An 18,106-nucleotide genomic window follows, 5' to 3' on the forward strand; every position below is an offset into this window, starting at 1 on the left:
GTTCATTGCAGCAGTATTCCCAATAGCAAAAACACAGAATCAACCTAATGCCCATCAGTAGTAGACTGGATAAAGAAAACGTGGTACATATATACGTTGGAATACCATGCAGCCATAAAATGAACAAGATCATATCCTTTGTAGGAACATGGATGGAGCTGGAGGCCATTATCCTTAGCAAACTAACAAGGAACAGAAAACCAAATACCACTTGTTAGCACTTATATGGGGGAGCTAAATGATGAGAACGCATGGATACATGGAAACACACACTGGGGCCTACCTTAGGGTGAAAGGTGGCTGAAAACAATGCAAATTTATTCTCTTACAGCTCTGTAGGTTGGAAGTCCACAATCAGTTTCACCAGGCTATAAAATCAAGGTACAGGGAGGCCTGTATTTCTTCTGGAGATTCTAAGAGAGTCTGTTTCCTTATCATTTCCAGCTTCTAGAGGTGCCTACATTCCTCAACGCATGGTCCCTTCCTCCATCTTCAAGGTGCACTGCTCAGCTCTGATCTGTTCTTACGTCTTCTGTCTCCTGCTCTGATCCTTCTGCCTCCCACTTACAAAGACCCCTGTGACTACAATGGGCCGATCTGGGTAATCCAGGATAATCTCATCTCAAGATCCTTAATTTAATTACATCTGCAAAGTCCCTTTTAACATGTAAAGCAACATTCACAGATTCTGGGGATAGAATGTATTAGCATCTTTGAGGGTGTGATATTATTCAACCTACCACAGGTAGACACCATTTATTATGTTGTTTTTGCAGATAAGAAAAAAAATAGTAATTATTAATACCACTATATACAATGAGAAACAAGAATTCAGAGGCTAAACGACACAAACTCACAAAACTGAAAAGCGGTCACCAACATATAAACATAGTGTTTCTAACCCTAAGTCTGTTTCCACTACACAATTCTGCTCCCAAAGTAGAAAAAAAAAATAAAGGAAGGACTCCCTGCTTAAGGGTAGATTTTGTTATTTTCTTGGGTTAAAAATAATTACTATATATTTATTGAATGGCTAACTGTATGTAAGATCCAATTTTAGATTCCGGGAATAAATAAGAATCAGATATAGTCAGTCTCAAGGTAATCCTTCATTTTTCCACATATTTAAATACCTATAATTCCTAAATGTATATATACAGTACTGACCAAATTTAACTACCTCATTAACATTCCCAGTTTCATGTTCAATAAACTTTTGCAATGTGCCAAGTCAGAAACTGAACTCTTGATTTTTTCCTACAAATATTCATCCCCCACACTTCACCACCTCAGGAAATGATCTCACCATACTCCCCTCCCTCACCACCAATAGCTAATCAATAATTGAATACCTTAAATTTTGCCCCCCAAATATATCTTAATTCCCTCTACTTCTCCTTATTGGCATTGCCTCCAGACTCCTAATTAGTATCTTCATTTTCATTCTTATATCGCCTCAATCTAACCTCCATACATAGACTGCATGATTTATTTAGAATATAAATGAGATTATGTCAATTGCATGTTAAAATACTTCAGTAACTACCTACAACACTTAAAATAAAATTCAAATTTTTCTTGCTATACTGGGTAACCATATAACATGTTCTGTTTAGGACTTTTCTGTGCCTGTTGTCCTGGCATAACTAGTAATACAGTCTCCTTTCATGCCTAAAATTATTCCACTTGGATGATAAGTCTCTTGTTTACCACATCTGTAGAGCCCTGTGTGATCTTTCTTTTGCCTAAATATTATTCTCATAGCTGAAGCCTTCTCCCTCAGGACTCAGTGTCTTCTCTTAAGTCTCCCTAGTAGTTGGCTTTCTTTAAAATCTGAACCACCGCATTCAATCCTATAGTTAATTCTTTCATTTGTTGAATGTCTGTTCAATCCATTAGGGTGCACAGAGAGAACCAGGCCCGTATCCGCATTGTTTACTCCTACATACCTCAGTCAGCATCGTATCTGAAACATGATAAAAGCCCACCAGTATCTGTTGAAGATAAATGACTAAATAAGCTTACCATATAGACAGAGAGATAGTAAATGTATAGTATGACATTTACATAATATAAATGTGTTCAAGATATCAACTACCAAAATTAATACAAAAAAGAAAATAATTATTTCTGCCTGCAGAGAAGGTTTGACTAGGAAAGACTCCATAAGTGGAGGATGCCCAAATAGGCTCGATGGATGAATAAGATCATGCTACATGAACCAAGAAGCCAAGAGAAGACTTCTAAGCTTAGAGGATGGCATTTGCAAAGGCAAAAAGGTATAAAACTGATTATTCAGGAAACTCAAAGTAGTTTCTCTTATCAGAGTGTACAGTGTCATATAAATGATATATTAATAACACAAACCTTAAGGACAAAACCTAAATTGTAGAGACCACAGCAGAAAATACAGACAGCACTAACAAATTTGAAGCTTAGCTTTTTTTTTTTTTTTTTCTTGAGATGGAGTTTCCCTCTTGTTACCCAGGCTGGAGTGTAGTGGTGTGATCTCGGCTCACCACAACCTCAGCCTCCCAGGTACGAGCAATTCTTCTGCCTCAGCCTCCTGAGTAGCTGGGATTACAGGCATGCGCCACCATGCCCAGCTAATTTTGTATTTTTAGTAGAGATGGGGTTTCTCCATGTTGGTCAGGCTGGTCTCAAACTCCTGACCTCAGGTGATCCACCTGCCTCGGCCCCCCAAAGTGCTGGGATTACAGGCGTGAGCCATTGCACCTGGCCTGAAGCTTAGCTTTGTTTTCATTTATAGTCCTAGAATGATTTGATAAATTCTATTGCATATTTAACTCACCTTATAAATTATAGAAGTTCTTAGATAAATCCATTTCTGAAGTGTTATATTTCAAACTTCATTGCCATAAAGAATCCTCACAGTTGCAGTTATTACATAACAGTCGCAAAATTATAATACATAGTCCATAAGGAAACTCTACTGGGAGTTACGGTGTATAGAACTAAGCTGAGCTTTTCTGTCAAAGTTTTTGGTTTAAATTTTAATAATTATGTCAAATTTCTTTTTTCTATAATGTGCTTTTATTCATTATTAGATTATTTAAAAGAGGCCAAAACCACTATGTTATTATTTTGGCATTTATATTGTACGAATGTATAGGTAAAAATATCTATGGAATCTTAAAAGACTTCGGGTCATATTTTGATGTAACTAAGAGTTGACATAATTAAAACTCATCACTGACCTATTTCTCTAGAAATAGAAAATTATCAAGAAAGATATCTGGTATAGATAATCATAGATATTTGCTTTGAACATTTAGAATGTATACTAGAAGTTGCACACTAGCAGACTGCATGACAAGAATGCTTTGTTTAGACTCCAAAGTGTTTCAAAAATTGACTTAAGATTTAAATTTGGGAAATCACAAAAAATCCAGAATTCTGGCCACTCAAAAAAATTAAAAGATCAGATAACTATAGTAACATTCCCCAAATCACAGTCCCCTAGAAACTAGTAAATGCTCTCTGTAACCACAGACCCACCTCCCCCATCACCCCAGACCACTGCCATTATATATGTGACATGCCTAAGCCTTTGTGTAAGACTAAAACTCTCAACTATTAAAAACCAATTGAAAATCATCAAAAAGACTAAGAATATATTTAGACTTTGCTCATTTGTAATACTGAGAGTTAAACATACAGGCTATTTTTAAAAATCATCTAAACATGAACAAATTCAGATATTCAACCCTTTCTTTCTTGGATTTTATTAGTTAACTAGACTATACTGAAACAAATAAGCCAAACAAATCCAGTATAACAATTCCTCCGCCTGACTACCAAGCTATTTGTTTTGGCATCTAGTTAATTCAATAAAAATGATACAACACAATAATCTAAAAATATATATCATGCATTTAATCTGTAGTTTACCTAAAAGTACCTCTCTGTTATGTATCTTTCAATGTAGCAAATATACTTTATTTTATTTAAATGGGAAGACTTGACATATTTTCAATATGAAAACTGTTCCAGGTTAGGAAATATTAACCTAAAAATGTAATTTCCATAGAAATTGACAGGCACTTACCTTAGCTATCTGGACACACCAGTTAAGCAGCAGTTGTGATCCAATGTTATCCTTGTGCTCGTGGACATACTCCAACAGGCAGCCATGGGGCATAAGTTGAGTAACCAGCTGGATGGTTGGGCTCAGACACACACCCAGCAACCGTACTAGGTGTGGATGATCCATACTTGCCATGATCAGAGCTTCCTGTAAGAAAAAAATGCAATACCATAATTTCAACTCAAATTTTCTTAGATTTAGAGTTACTTGCATTGTACTAATGGTGCTGATGATTTTTTAAAATGTACTGTTACTCAATGGAATCAATCAAAATGAAAAGATATAATTTCAGTTATTCTATCTTTAAAGTGATTTGATTCAATAAAATTAAATAACAAAGTCTCTACATGCATTAACATGGAAGCTGTTATACAATAACTGCCTACACAATTAATAGGAGTATTTTCTCTTTTGTAATATGAGCAATATGAGATTTTATTTATTGCCAAGTAAGTCAAAATGAATTCCAGCTTGTATTATAAATTTTTAACCTTTGACCTTTGCTCTGGTAAAACAATGTATACAAATTTAGTTAGTTGCAGGTAGAGTAAGGTGAGCTGAACTTTGAAGTCACCCATTATTGGTGTAGAGTTGGACAGCTTACAATGGTGTCATGTATAAATCGTAAATATGGAAATGTAGATAATTGCAAGTAATATGTGTACTGTCAATGTATATAAAATAATAAACATTTTAATAAGATATTTTGTTTCATAATTTTACCTTTCCTCAAATTTATTTCATTTTCAAAATTACAAGTGATGTCTTATTCATAGATTCATAAAATTTGAGAGCTGAGACTATAAAAATTTGACTACTCCAACTTTTATATTTCATAAAATGAGAAAACTGAGTTATAATTTTGCATCAGAATCATAAAGGCACCACTGCTTAATGGGGATAAAAGTGGACGTATGATGGTTATTTAGTGCATACCAGTTAGCTTCTAATAAAAAGTTATTATAAGACTCTTTATTGTAATTTGAAATAGACATAACCATAAAATAAATGTTTATGTACTTTGTTATGGTTTGATATGTGCTTTTATATTATGAAAGCCAATAAAATATTGTTCATCTCCTATGAAAACAATAGTAAATTTTTGCTTTTGAAAAGCTATGTAATATCACCTACATAGTATTCTTGTCAATAATATTTAATTTGAATCTAATCATGAGGAAAAAATCAGACAAATCCATATTGTAGGACATTCTGCAAAGAAACTGGCCTGTACTTATCTAAAATGTCAATATTAGGAGAAACGTAAAAGAAGGGTATGATGTTCAAACTAAAATTTATTACAGAAATAGCGCAATGTTGCATCTTTGGCTCTTGGATAAAAAAATATATAAAACATTCTTGGGACAATTGAGGAAATCTAAATAGGGACTATATATCATGTAATATTATATCAATGTTAAATATTTGAGAGTGATAATGGTATTGGAGCTATGTAAAATAGTATTCTTTGATCTTAGAAGATCCTGAAGTCTTTATGGATGAACTATCTTGTGTCTGCAATTTACTTTCAAATAGTTTACTCACACAGGAAGGGAGAGAGAGATACAATATATGTATACGTATCTATGTTTCTGATGTGTCTATACACATATATACACACAAATGCACATACACATAGAGGGTGTAATACGTATATGGCAATGGATTATCAGTTGGTTTTCCTATATGAAGGTACAGTGTTCATTGTATTACTCTTGAACATTTTCTATAACTTTGAAACATTTCAAAATAAAAAATTAAGGACACAAATTATATTGAGTTTCTGTTTAAGATGGCATGGCAGATTGAATTCACAAATTACTTCCCTTTCGTCGCAATTTCACTATACTGACAAAAAAAATTAATTTTAAAAGGCAGACACCAACAATCATAGAAAGGAGGCAATAAAGATAGAATAGTAAAAGTAGGAAGTAGCTTATCAGTGTTAGCCAACTTGGTAAACATAAGCAATCTGAAGGCTAATTTAATGGGGGGAAACTGAGAAGCAACCCAATAATGTATAACACCAAAGGCTGAGGAGAGGTAGTATTACAAACCTCCATAAACAGAGCAAGAACTGTTTTCAGCAGGATTGCTTCAGAGTACGTTTAGGAAACACTTAGACAACAGATCTCCTTCTTCCCTTTACCTCTAGGAAATCTTAAACCAAAAGAACTGTGGACTGTGGATATCAGGCAAAATGGAAAGAGAAGTACTCTGGGGAAAATAGAAGTATTACATAAATTTACATATGATAAAAATATGGACCATTTCTTTCATTCCATCTCCCAAATAGAGCTGTGACTTCAAAATTCTCAACGTTTTGTTTAAACCTAGAATTTTACACCTAGCAGCATTTCAACCAAGTGAATGCATACAACAGACATGTTCAGACATGCCAAATCTTGATACATTTACCTTCCATGCTTCCTTTCTTTGTAAATGCTCATAAAAAAGGGAGGAGGTGTTAGAAGAGTACATAAAATCAAGGAAACAAACATCAAGCATGAGATATGGAAATACAAAAAATATAGTGAATAATTTTCTAGAATAAAAGCTATACAACAAACGGAAATAGCAGCCAGCCCAAACTGGAACAGGACAAATAGCTCTGGGAAAGGTGACCCAAGAAGATGGAATTGATAGAATGCCTGATGAACTTAAAATACATTAAGAAAATATTTATTTTTCTAGTGGGAGTTGAAGGTCAAATTAGTGATAGATACATAGAAAACTAAGCTAAAGTAAAAAAGAAGAAATTAACCTGAGATAAAACACAGATATGCACAAGAAAGACTCAGAAAGGTGAGGAGCTGAGAGGGGAGTGGATGATGAGAGATTGCTCAATAGGTACAACGTATCTTATTTGAGTGATGGATACACTAAAAGTCTTGACTTCCCCATTAGGCAATCTATGTATGTAACAAAATTATACTTGTACTCCATAAATTAATACAAATAATTAAAAAGAAAATCATATGATACAGCACAACTGGGAATAGTTACATAATCATAACAGTGTAAACATGAAATGCTGATATAATCAGAAATCATATAACTGTGGGAAGATCGGGGGACAGAGTATGCCCTTCTGAAAGGTGGTGATGGGAATGGAGTGAAAGGTACATAACCATTGCTGGTTGCAAAAAGTTAGCATGTGATACATAGGCTAAAAAGAAAAAATTAAGACTTCACAGTGTAACATACTATTTAAATGTATGGAGTTAAGTAACAGAAGAAATTTCCAAAAATTTGAAAGTGATTGATTTGGGCAGTGGAAAATGGGGGCAGGGAAGGGACAGCAGGGTAGCTAGCATCTTTCATCATTAGTCTTGTCAAAGTATTTCACTTTTTTATGATTACTTTAAAGCTACTTGGGAGGACATTATCCCCTTTAACCGTCCCTACTATTTTACCGCTGTTGAGTTCAGCTGTGCCTTACAAGAGTTATTCACAAATATGCAGTGTTTGATGGGGTATGTGGGCTTCCCAGATCCAGCCAAGGGTTTATTGTGAGGTCTAACATTTCATTTTTTCAGTAAGGAAGAGAGGGGCAGCATGGGAACATGCCTGGAGAAAGGAGTGATAGAAGATCAAACAAAAGAAGTGAGCTGGTAAAATGCTGTCACTCTCCCTCAAAAGACTTTTCGTTTCTGAGGTTTGGTGGCAAAAACTGAAATCATTGTTTTTCAGATGGCTTCCAAGTAAAAAAGATACTTCAATTATCTCTTCTCTAGCTGCCCCAGGGAACAAGAAGAGTCACAGAACAGAGACCAGTTTCTATGCTTTCTTGCTGAGCCCACCAGGACTGCAACAAGATGAGGAGTGGAAGTTCCGGGAGCACTGTGAGGCATCATGCCTAGCAAGGACTTCAGCATCCTCACGTGGTACCAGTCAGCAGTAACAGGAGTAGGTGCTCTCCAATGGCTCAGAGAGAAGAGAATTCAACATGGGGATCAGAACTAGTAAGAAAGATCACCGTACAGGGAGACTGCAGCTGGAAGGCCAGATTATAGGTAAATAGGAGACACCCAACAAATTTCCAAAATATCTGTGGAGACTGCTTTGGGGGCCGGGGTTTTGCATAATTAGCAGAGCCAGAAATCTATGTTATTACTATTCATGTGGCCTCGTCTGGATTCATGAGGTGAAAACATTCGGTTTCACTTCTTGTGTATCTCAGTAAACATTTGAAATAAAGCAAAGCAATGTAGTTATAAAGAGAGTATAGATGAAAATGTTAGCCAACTTAAATGACCTATTATTACCTACTATTTAATCTAGTATTAAGTGTACTCACAGTGTAAACCAGAGGGTTCTTTCATTGAATTACAACATGCACATGTAAAAATATACACATACCAACAAATCAGCAAAACATCTAATTAGATTAAATCATTAATTTAATTATATATTTAATTATGTATTAAGTTAGATACTTAATTAGATATTAAAGATTAGACATCAAATTAAAGTAAATTTATACCTATGTTATTTCTTTTTTGGTGGCTCTGAATTTTTTGTGTATATGAAAGTCACCTAGGTTTACAGTTACAAGTGTGGCCCCACTCCCAGATACTCAGGTTTAGAAGAAGATCTTAGGAATCTCCATTTGTAGCAAGTACCCTTGTTAAAGGAACTTAGGAAATATAAAATGTTGAGAACCTCTAGCACATCTTCATGTCTCCATCGAATGTGTGTTTCTGTAATCCATTGCAAAAGCAATAACATGTAATAATTATTTGATCCTTATTATAATCCCATGAAGCAGTTCAAACTCAAAAGTAATTCTCAGCTGCAAAATGAGGAAACCAAAACTCAATGAGATTACCGGCCCAGGTCATGTGACTTGTTAGTAGCAAGATCAGTAAACACTCAGGATTTTTATTCTGACTGTACTGTTATGACAGTAAAAATATCATTTTTACTTCAGTTTCATCAGCACATTACAGTGTCAATCTTTATCTTTTTAGCAAGACAGCCCCAAGCACCTCACATTAGCCCTACCTGCATGAATTGGGTCAAATTATGCTTTGCTTCCTGAGAAGCAACTAAAATCAAACAATACATTTGTGCTTACAGGTAAACTGTCATCACTTTATAATATGTTTTCAGAAAAAGTCAAATAAAATATTTCTCCCTGATTTACTGAGGGTAGTATTCGATAAATGTTATTTATTAAGGTAAAGAGAATGATAAAATTTAAAGTAGAAGAAAGATTTTGGGGTTACTTTTGCATTTGAAAAGTTTACATTAAGAGGTGTAAAAAAGTCACACAGAAGTTCTCTTTTTAAAAATCTATTAGTAAGTCCTGGCAAAAAAGCTGGGTTTCTATTAAGAAAAATTGCTCATCACACTACAAAGAGTATCTGAAACCAAATTGCAGAGTATTTGCATAATAGTTCTCTTTTTTTAAAGAAAGAAAAATGAACAAGACACTAATTGTAGGTTGCATTTTTTTTTCATAAAAGAAATAGCAGATGGCTGGTTTGGAGGATAGGAGAGTAGATAAAGAAAAGGGAATATGAATTTATTTAGAGTGATGAGTGGGATAAAAAGGGGAAAAATCCCAATATTTTAATCATAGAGTGTCGGCTTTCAATAAATTACTCTGTGTTAAACTTAATGTCCTCTGTTACCTATCTTTGTGTGGGACCTATGGAGGTAATTTTGGAATCTTTGCTGCTGTCACTAGAAAATGTCGCTGAAAACCATGGGAATAAATACAACCTGACAGGGACATTATCTATTTTTCTAGAAAAAAATTATTCTGTCTTTATTTTCCTTTTTGCTTTACCAATTTTTTTAAGAGTTTTCTCATTGAACGGAAGGGAATAATGTAACAGGTGCTACAGTAAAAATTCTAAAACAAAAATATTTTTCTTTATAATGAAGTCTGGTGTAAATAAGGACTTTTTTAAAAAACCATCAAGGGACTACCGAGGTATAGATAAAAAAGCTCTGAAGCATGTATGTCAAGTCTCTAGCCACATATTGTCTATATCTCTATTTCAGCCTGAAGGGAAGAAATTTTTGTACAATAATAAGTGAGCAATACTATTTTTTTTACATTCAGCTATCATTTTGCACAACCACCAGATATTTATATCGTTCCACTTTAGTTTCTCATATTATTTAGTGGTTTCACAAAGACAAAGGGAAGAAACAACCATATTGCCAGTGAAAACTTATAGGCTATTCTGTTTTTAAAAATGTTAACTTCAGCCAAACTCTGTTTCATTATATCTATGGACGATTAATGCAATACCCTCCAGCTGAAAACCAGGAAAATCTCATTGCATCAGAGATAGGGAAGATAAAGAGAGAGATAGAGGAAAAGAAGACAGACAATTAACATAGACATATAAAACTACACTTCATGCAACCATCAGCAGATTTGTGAGTGCTTGAAAGAAATGCTGCCCCTAAAGATAGTGAGAGTGCTAGTGATGAAGAACGCAAAGAAGATAATGACGGCCACAATGATGAAAAATGAAATAAAATCACTGGTCCATAATAATTTTTTTACTAACGTGCTTTGTTGCAGATGGTATGAAGATAATAAAGTAAATGAAATCTGAATCTGTTCCTTCATGTCTAGTATAAATTATAATTTATCTGGGTAAATAGGTGAGCAGTAATTAGAGAGGCTGAATTAATATGCCTTCAGTTTAAATGTGTCCACATTGCTCAGTAGCCTTACCACTCCCTTTTAATCCTTGGTATCATTCTTGTGGACTTCAACAATCAGATTAGGACTCTTCTGAACTTTGAAGTCAGCACTTTTCCATCTCTATTCTACATCATTCACCCATTGGGTGGCCATATGTTAGATTTAATCACTAACACTGCCACACATTGAAGACCTTTTGAAGAAGTCTACATTGTGAAAGAATTCTACTTTCTGTTTTCCCTCTTTTTTCTTCCACTCCGGATTACACTGAATTTCCATCCTTATTATATTTTTTATCCCTTTAGTTTTATATTTCTTCACTTAAAAATATTTATTGAGAACTTGCTATGTGCCTGGAACTGTGATTGAAGTTGTGTCTACAAAATAATCTCCAGCCTCAGGGAGCTTTCATTCTACCTGGAGAGGCAACTAGTAAAATAGGAAAGCCAAATAAACATAAAACAGATGCATAAGTATTTTTAAATTAGATTAAGAGGTATCACAAAAATAAACAGAGTGTTGTGACAGATAATGAAACGGTGGTCGCAGAGCTACTTTAGATAAGGAGAGCCAGGAAATGTGTCCTGAGATCAGATTTATGAAACAGAGTCATATAAATACTTGGAAGGAGCATTCAAGAAAAAGCATAACCTAAGAGTCTGGCATATTTTGGAAGCTCTGAGAAGGCTCATGTGCTTGGAATTTAGCAAGGGCTCTAATGGCATGAGATGAGATTGAAAAGGTGGGAAGGGACCAAGTCATGTAGGGCCTTGCAGTCATAAAGGGTTTAAGTCTTAAATCCTTAAGAAGACTGGATTTATTCATAAATCTTTTAATGCCTGGTTTCTGTTATACTTCATTTACCTCTATCATAGCCTGATCTCCAATATTAACTATTACGATAAAGCACTTCCCAACATCATATAATTTTCTCCCCTCTGATGTTTCCATTTTGCTGCTCTTTGGCTGAAGGTAAATCCCCCCATCGCCATTCTCAAACTTTCAAATGTTAGAGAAAGGCACAGATTCATGAGATTTCGCCTAAATCTCCTGATTTGATCCTCCAAAAATTACTCTCTTAGTTGTTTAAGATTTATTTATTTACGTGTTTGTTTATGTTCTATTATTTTATTTTTGAGACAGAGTCTCACTCTATTGCCCAGGCTACAGTGCAGTGGTGCAATTTTGGCTCACTTCAAGTTCTGCCTCTCAGGTTCAAGTGATTCTCCTGCCTCAGCCTCCCGAGTGGCTGTGATTACAGGCATCCGCCACCACACTTGGCTAATTTTTGCTTTTTTTTTTTTTTTTTTCAGTAGAGACAAGGTTTTACCATGTTGGCCAGGATGGTCTTAAACTCCTGACCTCAAGTGATCTACCCACCTCGGCCCCCCAAAGTGCTGGGATTACAGGCATGAGCCACCATGCCAGGCCTCTTTTAGTTTTTAATTTCTTATTGATGCTTTATTACACTTACTATGGCTTTTATCTCTGGTCAGGGAAAAAAAAAGCTTTCTACTTTTCTTAATATCTACTCTGTGAAATGTACTTTTGACACCATTTTACTCTGTTTCACTGAATCATTTTATCATCATTTATCTCTAGTACAACTTCACCTTCACTGTGCTTACCACCTTCACTGTAACTACAAGGACATATATGTGTCCCATCTCTACATTAGGGATATTTGCCAGTCCTCCTTTAGCTATTTCTTCATTTTATCCTCCTTTGTGCCTTTGAGATCCGGCTTTTCTGCCACTTTTCTAAATTCTTACCCCTCAAATTACTCTGGAAAATATCATCAAATATCTCCTTTTCACCAAAGTCAACATGTTTCTTCTCTCATTACATTTCCCAAGTCTGCATTTTTATCTCACTGACCATCCTTCTTCAAAATCCTTCTTTGGCTGATGTTAGTACTTTATCCTCCCTGTCCTGATTTTCCACTCTCTAAGTACTCTTCTTTTTCTTTTTTTTTTTTTTTTTTTTTGAGACAGAGCCTTGCTTTGTCGCCAGGCTGGAATGCAGTGGCACAATCTCGGCTCACTGCAACCTCCGCCTCCCGTGTTCAAGCAATTCTCCTGCCTCAGCCTCCTGAGTAGCTGGGACTACACCTCTTGTCCCTTCAATGCAGAAATACTACCCAGGCTTTGGCCGTACCTCACTTTGTTTTAGTCTGCAGTCTCTTACCTCCTTATAGATTTGTTCTCCAACCTCTTAGAGATGAAAATATTTTCCAACTTTAAGAAATATGACAGAGTTGTCAAAAGCATATGGAATTGATTGCAAAGTTTTTGTGGTTTGTCATGATTTGATTTAGTTTGAAGCAATGTAAACAGCAGGGCATTTTTTTTCTCTCGAGATAAAAAATAAAATCCATTATCTTCATGTCCAAAATATCTGTGCCCTTCCAGACATGAGAATTATGTTATGCCCATATTCCAAGTTTTCTCCTCCACTCCTATAACTTCAATTGTCATTTCTGAGTAGGAACTAATAAGCTTATCTATAATATAACTATACAAAACCATACTATAACACCTATCCTATTTTATTAGAATTATCGGTGAAATATCTGGCATCTCTGTTTTTTTCTCTGGAAGCAGTAATGCAAATCAGTCATATTCATTGGTTTATCACCAAATCCTTGTTGAATATATGGCTTATAAGAAGAATGCAGTACCATTTTATGAATAAATAAATAAAATCTGTATTATATTCTCCCCTCCCTCACTTACTCCATTCCAGGAATCAACCCATATTTCAATTGCTTTCTCGTCTCTTAAAATAGATCCTACTGGATTTGTAAGATAAAAGAAAACATATGAGCTTGCCTGCTTTACTTCACTATTTTTTTTTCAATTTCAGAAACATTTCCTAATTCAGTTTTAAGATCTTGGATTTATATTTGGTATTTGCATTTCTATTTTTTCCATTCTATTTTGTATCTAATAATTTGCCAAGTCCTATTAATTGCTTATCCCAGTGTAGCTCAAATCTACAACTTTCTGTGTCTTTTCATTCTGACTCCTACTTAAATTCAGGCTCACATCACTACTGTAAAAAGATCTTTTTTTTTAATTAACATAGTCTGTTTATGCTACAAACATACAAAATATCAGTGGCATTTTTTGATTGACAGTATAGAGTCTTAACATTGCACGTACTCAATAAACACATGTTGAATTAAATTTTATATTGTGAAAATTGCAATACATTTTAGAATAAAGAAGTTTAGACTATATTTCCAGGTATGACACTAACAATCTGTGACGTTGGCCTGTATATTTTTCTTTGTCCCTCCAGCTCTATTCTCCACCATTTTCTACCAATACTCACCCTGCCATGTGCTCAGTGAGACTGACCCAAATGGATGATGACAACGGGCTATGATGCTCCCTAGCTTTCATTTGGGTTCAGCCAGTGCAAAGCAGTGGTACAATACTGAATGAAGAAGAGAGTGAGTTTGGTATTTATCCCCCACCCTCACTTTCCTGCAACCCCTTAGTGAGGGTCACAGCTGCCATCAATTTGAGGTAAGCAGTGCTGTTACTCATCTTGAAGTACTTAAACAAACCCTGTTGCTGTTACTTAATCCTGCTCCTGCTTTTATAAAGACTCTTTTGCTAAACTCTCTTCAATTCCTTCAATTTAGTATGCCATGTGTTTCCTACTGGGATCCTTCTAATGCAGTCATCTTGAACAAGGCACTTGACAACAGTTACCTGTAAAATCACAGATACGGTCGTTGATGGCAAATACGTGGCTTGCATGTTACCAACACTCCCCTCCTCCTACCCATGAAAGATACTGCTAAACAATCAAAGTGTGGTAGGCTGATGATGGCTCTCAAAATATTCCCATATCTTAATCCCAGGTCATATTCATCCCTGAGGTGAATACTACCTTATTTGGGAAAAGGTCTGTGCAGATATAATTAAATTAAGGATTCTGAGTTTAGGAGATCTTCCTTGATTATTCAGGTAGGTTCTATATCCTTATAAAAGAGAGGCAGAAGATTAGACACAGGCACAAAGAGGAAAAGGCAATGTGAAGAAGGAGACCGAAATTAGAGTGATGCCCCCACAAGCCAAAGAACATCTGTAGCCTCTGGCAGCTGGAGGAGGCAAGGAATATATTTTTCCCTAGAGCTTCTGGAGGGAATGCTGCCCTACCAACATCTTGATTTCAAATGTCTAGCCTCCAGAACTGTAATATAATATATTTCTGTTACTGTAAGTCACCAACTTTCAGTTAAATTGTTTCAGAAGCGCCAGGCGCGGTGGCTCACACCTGTAATCCCAGCACTTTGGGAGTCTGAGGTGGGCAGATCATGAGGTCAGGAGATCGAGACCATCCTGGCTAATACGGTAAAACCCTGTCTCTACTAAAAGTACAAAAAATTAGCCGGGCATGGTGGCAGGTGCCTGCCGTTCCAGCTACCTGGGAGGCTGAGGCAGGACAATGATGTGAGCCCGGGAGGCGGAGCTTGCAGTGAGCCGAGACAGTGCCACTGCACTCCAGCCTGGGCGACAGAGCGAGACTCCGTCTCAAAAAATAAATAAATAAATAAAATAAATAATAAAAAAATATAAAAAACAATGTTTCAGAAGCTACAGGAAACAATTACAATTACTGTATTCTTTCCTGCCTGGACTGGATGAGGACTCCTAATAATCAGTGCTTGAGACACTCAGTGCTTTAAGCAACAAGAACTGATTTATTGGGAGGTGAAGGTGAGCTTAAATATTGTTGCCTTGATTTTTTCACGTATTTTAAAAGCTGATGTTGCTACCAAATCTCTAGTTTGGATAAGCTATATTAGTCTAATCTAAATGATGCAGATACTTTTAATTCATTTAGTAAGTAACATATGTATGTAATTGCTAAATGATACAGTACAAGAAAAGAGCTTATCACAGTGCCTAGCAGACAGTTAAAATGTTAGCTATTATTATTTTTATTAAACCGATTATATCTAAAGGGAATAAAATCATTCAGCAATAAGGTATGGCTGAATCTGGAAAAGAAAAGCTGCAGCTGCAGGGTGAGTGTTCACTTTGATCTTTTAAAGTCTGGTAGGGACATTAAGCATGCAATACAGGAAAACTGACAGAAAACAGTTTTGCTGTCAGCACTTTGTCAGCTATTCTTTTCCTAGTTAACCCCAGGGAGAGCTAGCGGTATCTCTTTCCATCTCAACATACAACCATGAAGAGTTAAAAGACGGCTAAAGTAGATTTTGGCATTATAAGAGAACTTCAAAGACTACATAAATTTGTTCTTTAACAAAAAGTAATCACAATAACACTAATAATAATCAATAACAATATGGAACAAGTAGATAATAGAGATTAGGATACTAATGAATTCTTGTAGTTTTAGGCATAGACAGTTTACAGTTTACTTATTAATCTTACCAATGTTACATAAAGAGAAATGCAAAAGTGTCTGCAAACAGCATTTCAGAACTGATGTGAAAAATTCTTAGCAAGCTCCAACATGGAGCTTCTCATGAAGAGGATACTGTAATGTGCTATAAAGAAGGAAAACACAAACATACTAGAACTAGAATAAATCATTCCAGGCTGTAGATACTACCACTAGGGAGAAGGAAATAATTATTAACATTCATTTTTCTTTCTCCATGTGAAAATGATCTTCTAAAGACATTATTAAACCTGTCATTTAGTTCACTTGTAGCTTTATTTAGTTCACCTGTAGTTTTCCTTAATAATCATACTGTGGTCCATTTGAAGTCACATATTAAAGAATTCTATCAGAGCTTAATAATGACTGCTACTTCTTGTTGAATTGTGTCAGCACAATGCTATTGATTTACACCTGAACTCATTGAGTTCTCAGGACAATCTTGTCCAGTGTAAAATATATTTTGTTAATTTACTGATATCGAGACACATTTAAAAGGGATAAACAATTTGCCATGATTCTAAATTCCTTAAGTAGCCTGAGATTTGAATCCAGTTCTCATTGCATCCATAGCCTAGTCTCCTTCTGCCATGTTTTCTCTGCAGGAGCTATTAATGTCAGTTAGGTAACTAGGTAGATCTAGCAGATTTTGTGGTGATTATCCTAGTGTCCATAGGCATGATCAATATAAGATTAACTAGTTAATGAAATATTTACAAAGTGACCTTCTAACAGGTATTAACTAAACTTTTTTGTATAAATCAAATGAGCCCAACTTATCCTCAACCACTTAATCTTCCAATAATAAAATGCTAAACAGTCTTCTCAGGAGGAACTAAGACTACTCATGTCTTTATTCTCAGTTGTGAACGGGAGAATTTGAATCTAAAAGCGCTGAATCAATATTTTTGAAACTTAAATTTGACTTCAATAGAATAGACTTTAGTAAATTTGTAAATAACTTTTATTTAATCACTTAGAGCTTTATTGTTTACTATTTTGTATAACTTAGGAAACTAGTATGCATTTGTTTTCCTGGATACTGCATCTTCTTTAAAGGGAGACATCTACTCTGCTTTTAATCTATAAGAATAATCTCAGTTAATTAATGACATTTATATTAAAGGCACTTAATAACAAGCAACTCGACAAAATTAGAAAAATGCTACCTTTATACTTAATAAACTATATCAAACATATCTCTGGTAAAGGAGCAGGCAGGATTGTGTCATTCTGACTCTTCCAAGATAAAACAGTGAGTGACTTTAATTAAGTTTTCCATTTTTCTCTTACTAGCTTCATGCTTATTTAGGATAATTTATATGTAGAAATCATTTGCCTGTCATTCACATATTTTTATCTCCTCTACTTTTATAATGAACTTAATTATTACCATCATATATTAAATCTGAAACTGTGATTAATATGCAAGTTTTTATATTAAATATTAATGCTAGTGTTACTTTAATATTCTACGTTGATCCTGATGTCAAGGGCATCCAGTTGGAGGTAATAGCAATGAGTACAAACCTGCATTAATGTTATTTATTATTTTATATTTTTAATATAGCAGCAGTAAATAATATTACCACCCACTCAGGCAAAACGGGTTATAATAAACCCTGAAAGAAAATATATGGTGTCACAAAAGACTCCTACTGCTAGTGCCTTTATTTCGGGGGGCTGAGTCAAAAGAATATGTGGCTTTTTGTCTAGACACACACTGTGAGGGGGTAAGCAAGCGGCAGTGGGAAAAGGAGTACCTCATAAAGAATCTCTGCAAGAGGACATCCAATTCTGGTCCAGTACTTGAAAATAGCCACTGAAAATTAACCAATACTTTAGAAATGGCATGGTTTCTTGGGTTTCCAACATGCCTGCCCTAGGAAAGGTCAATT

General features: G+C 35.1%; 1 protein-coding gene across 6 annotated transcripts in view; it reads right to left on the bottom strand.

The window, feature by feature from the left end:
• ERBB4 (erb-b2 receptor tyrosine kinase 4) overlaps nucleotides 1–18,106 on the bottom strand; it is a 1,162,809-nt gene that overhangs the window by 177,926 nt on the left and 966,777 nt on the right. For all 6 annotated transcript variants that reach the window (XM_054549798.1, XM_024243752.3, XM_024243750.3 and 3 more), the window contains one exon: nucleotides 4,070–4,255. In XM_054549798.1, coding sequence (XP_054405773.1) covers nucleotides 4,070–4,255 — 186 coding nt within the window. The remainder of the gene's footprint in view (nucleotides 1–4,069; nucleotides 4,256–18,106) is intronic.

This window comes from Pongo abelii, chromosome 11, assembly GCF_028885655.2.
Source record: "Pongo abelii isolate AG06213 chromosome 11, NHGRI_mPonAbe1-v2.0_pri, whole genome shotgun sequence".
In the NCBI taxonomy this organism is placed as follows: Eukaryota; Metazoa; Chordata; class Mammalia; order Primates; family Hominidae; genus Pongo; species Pongo abelii.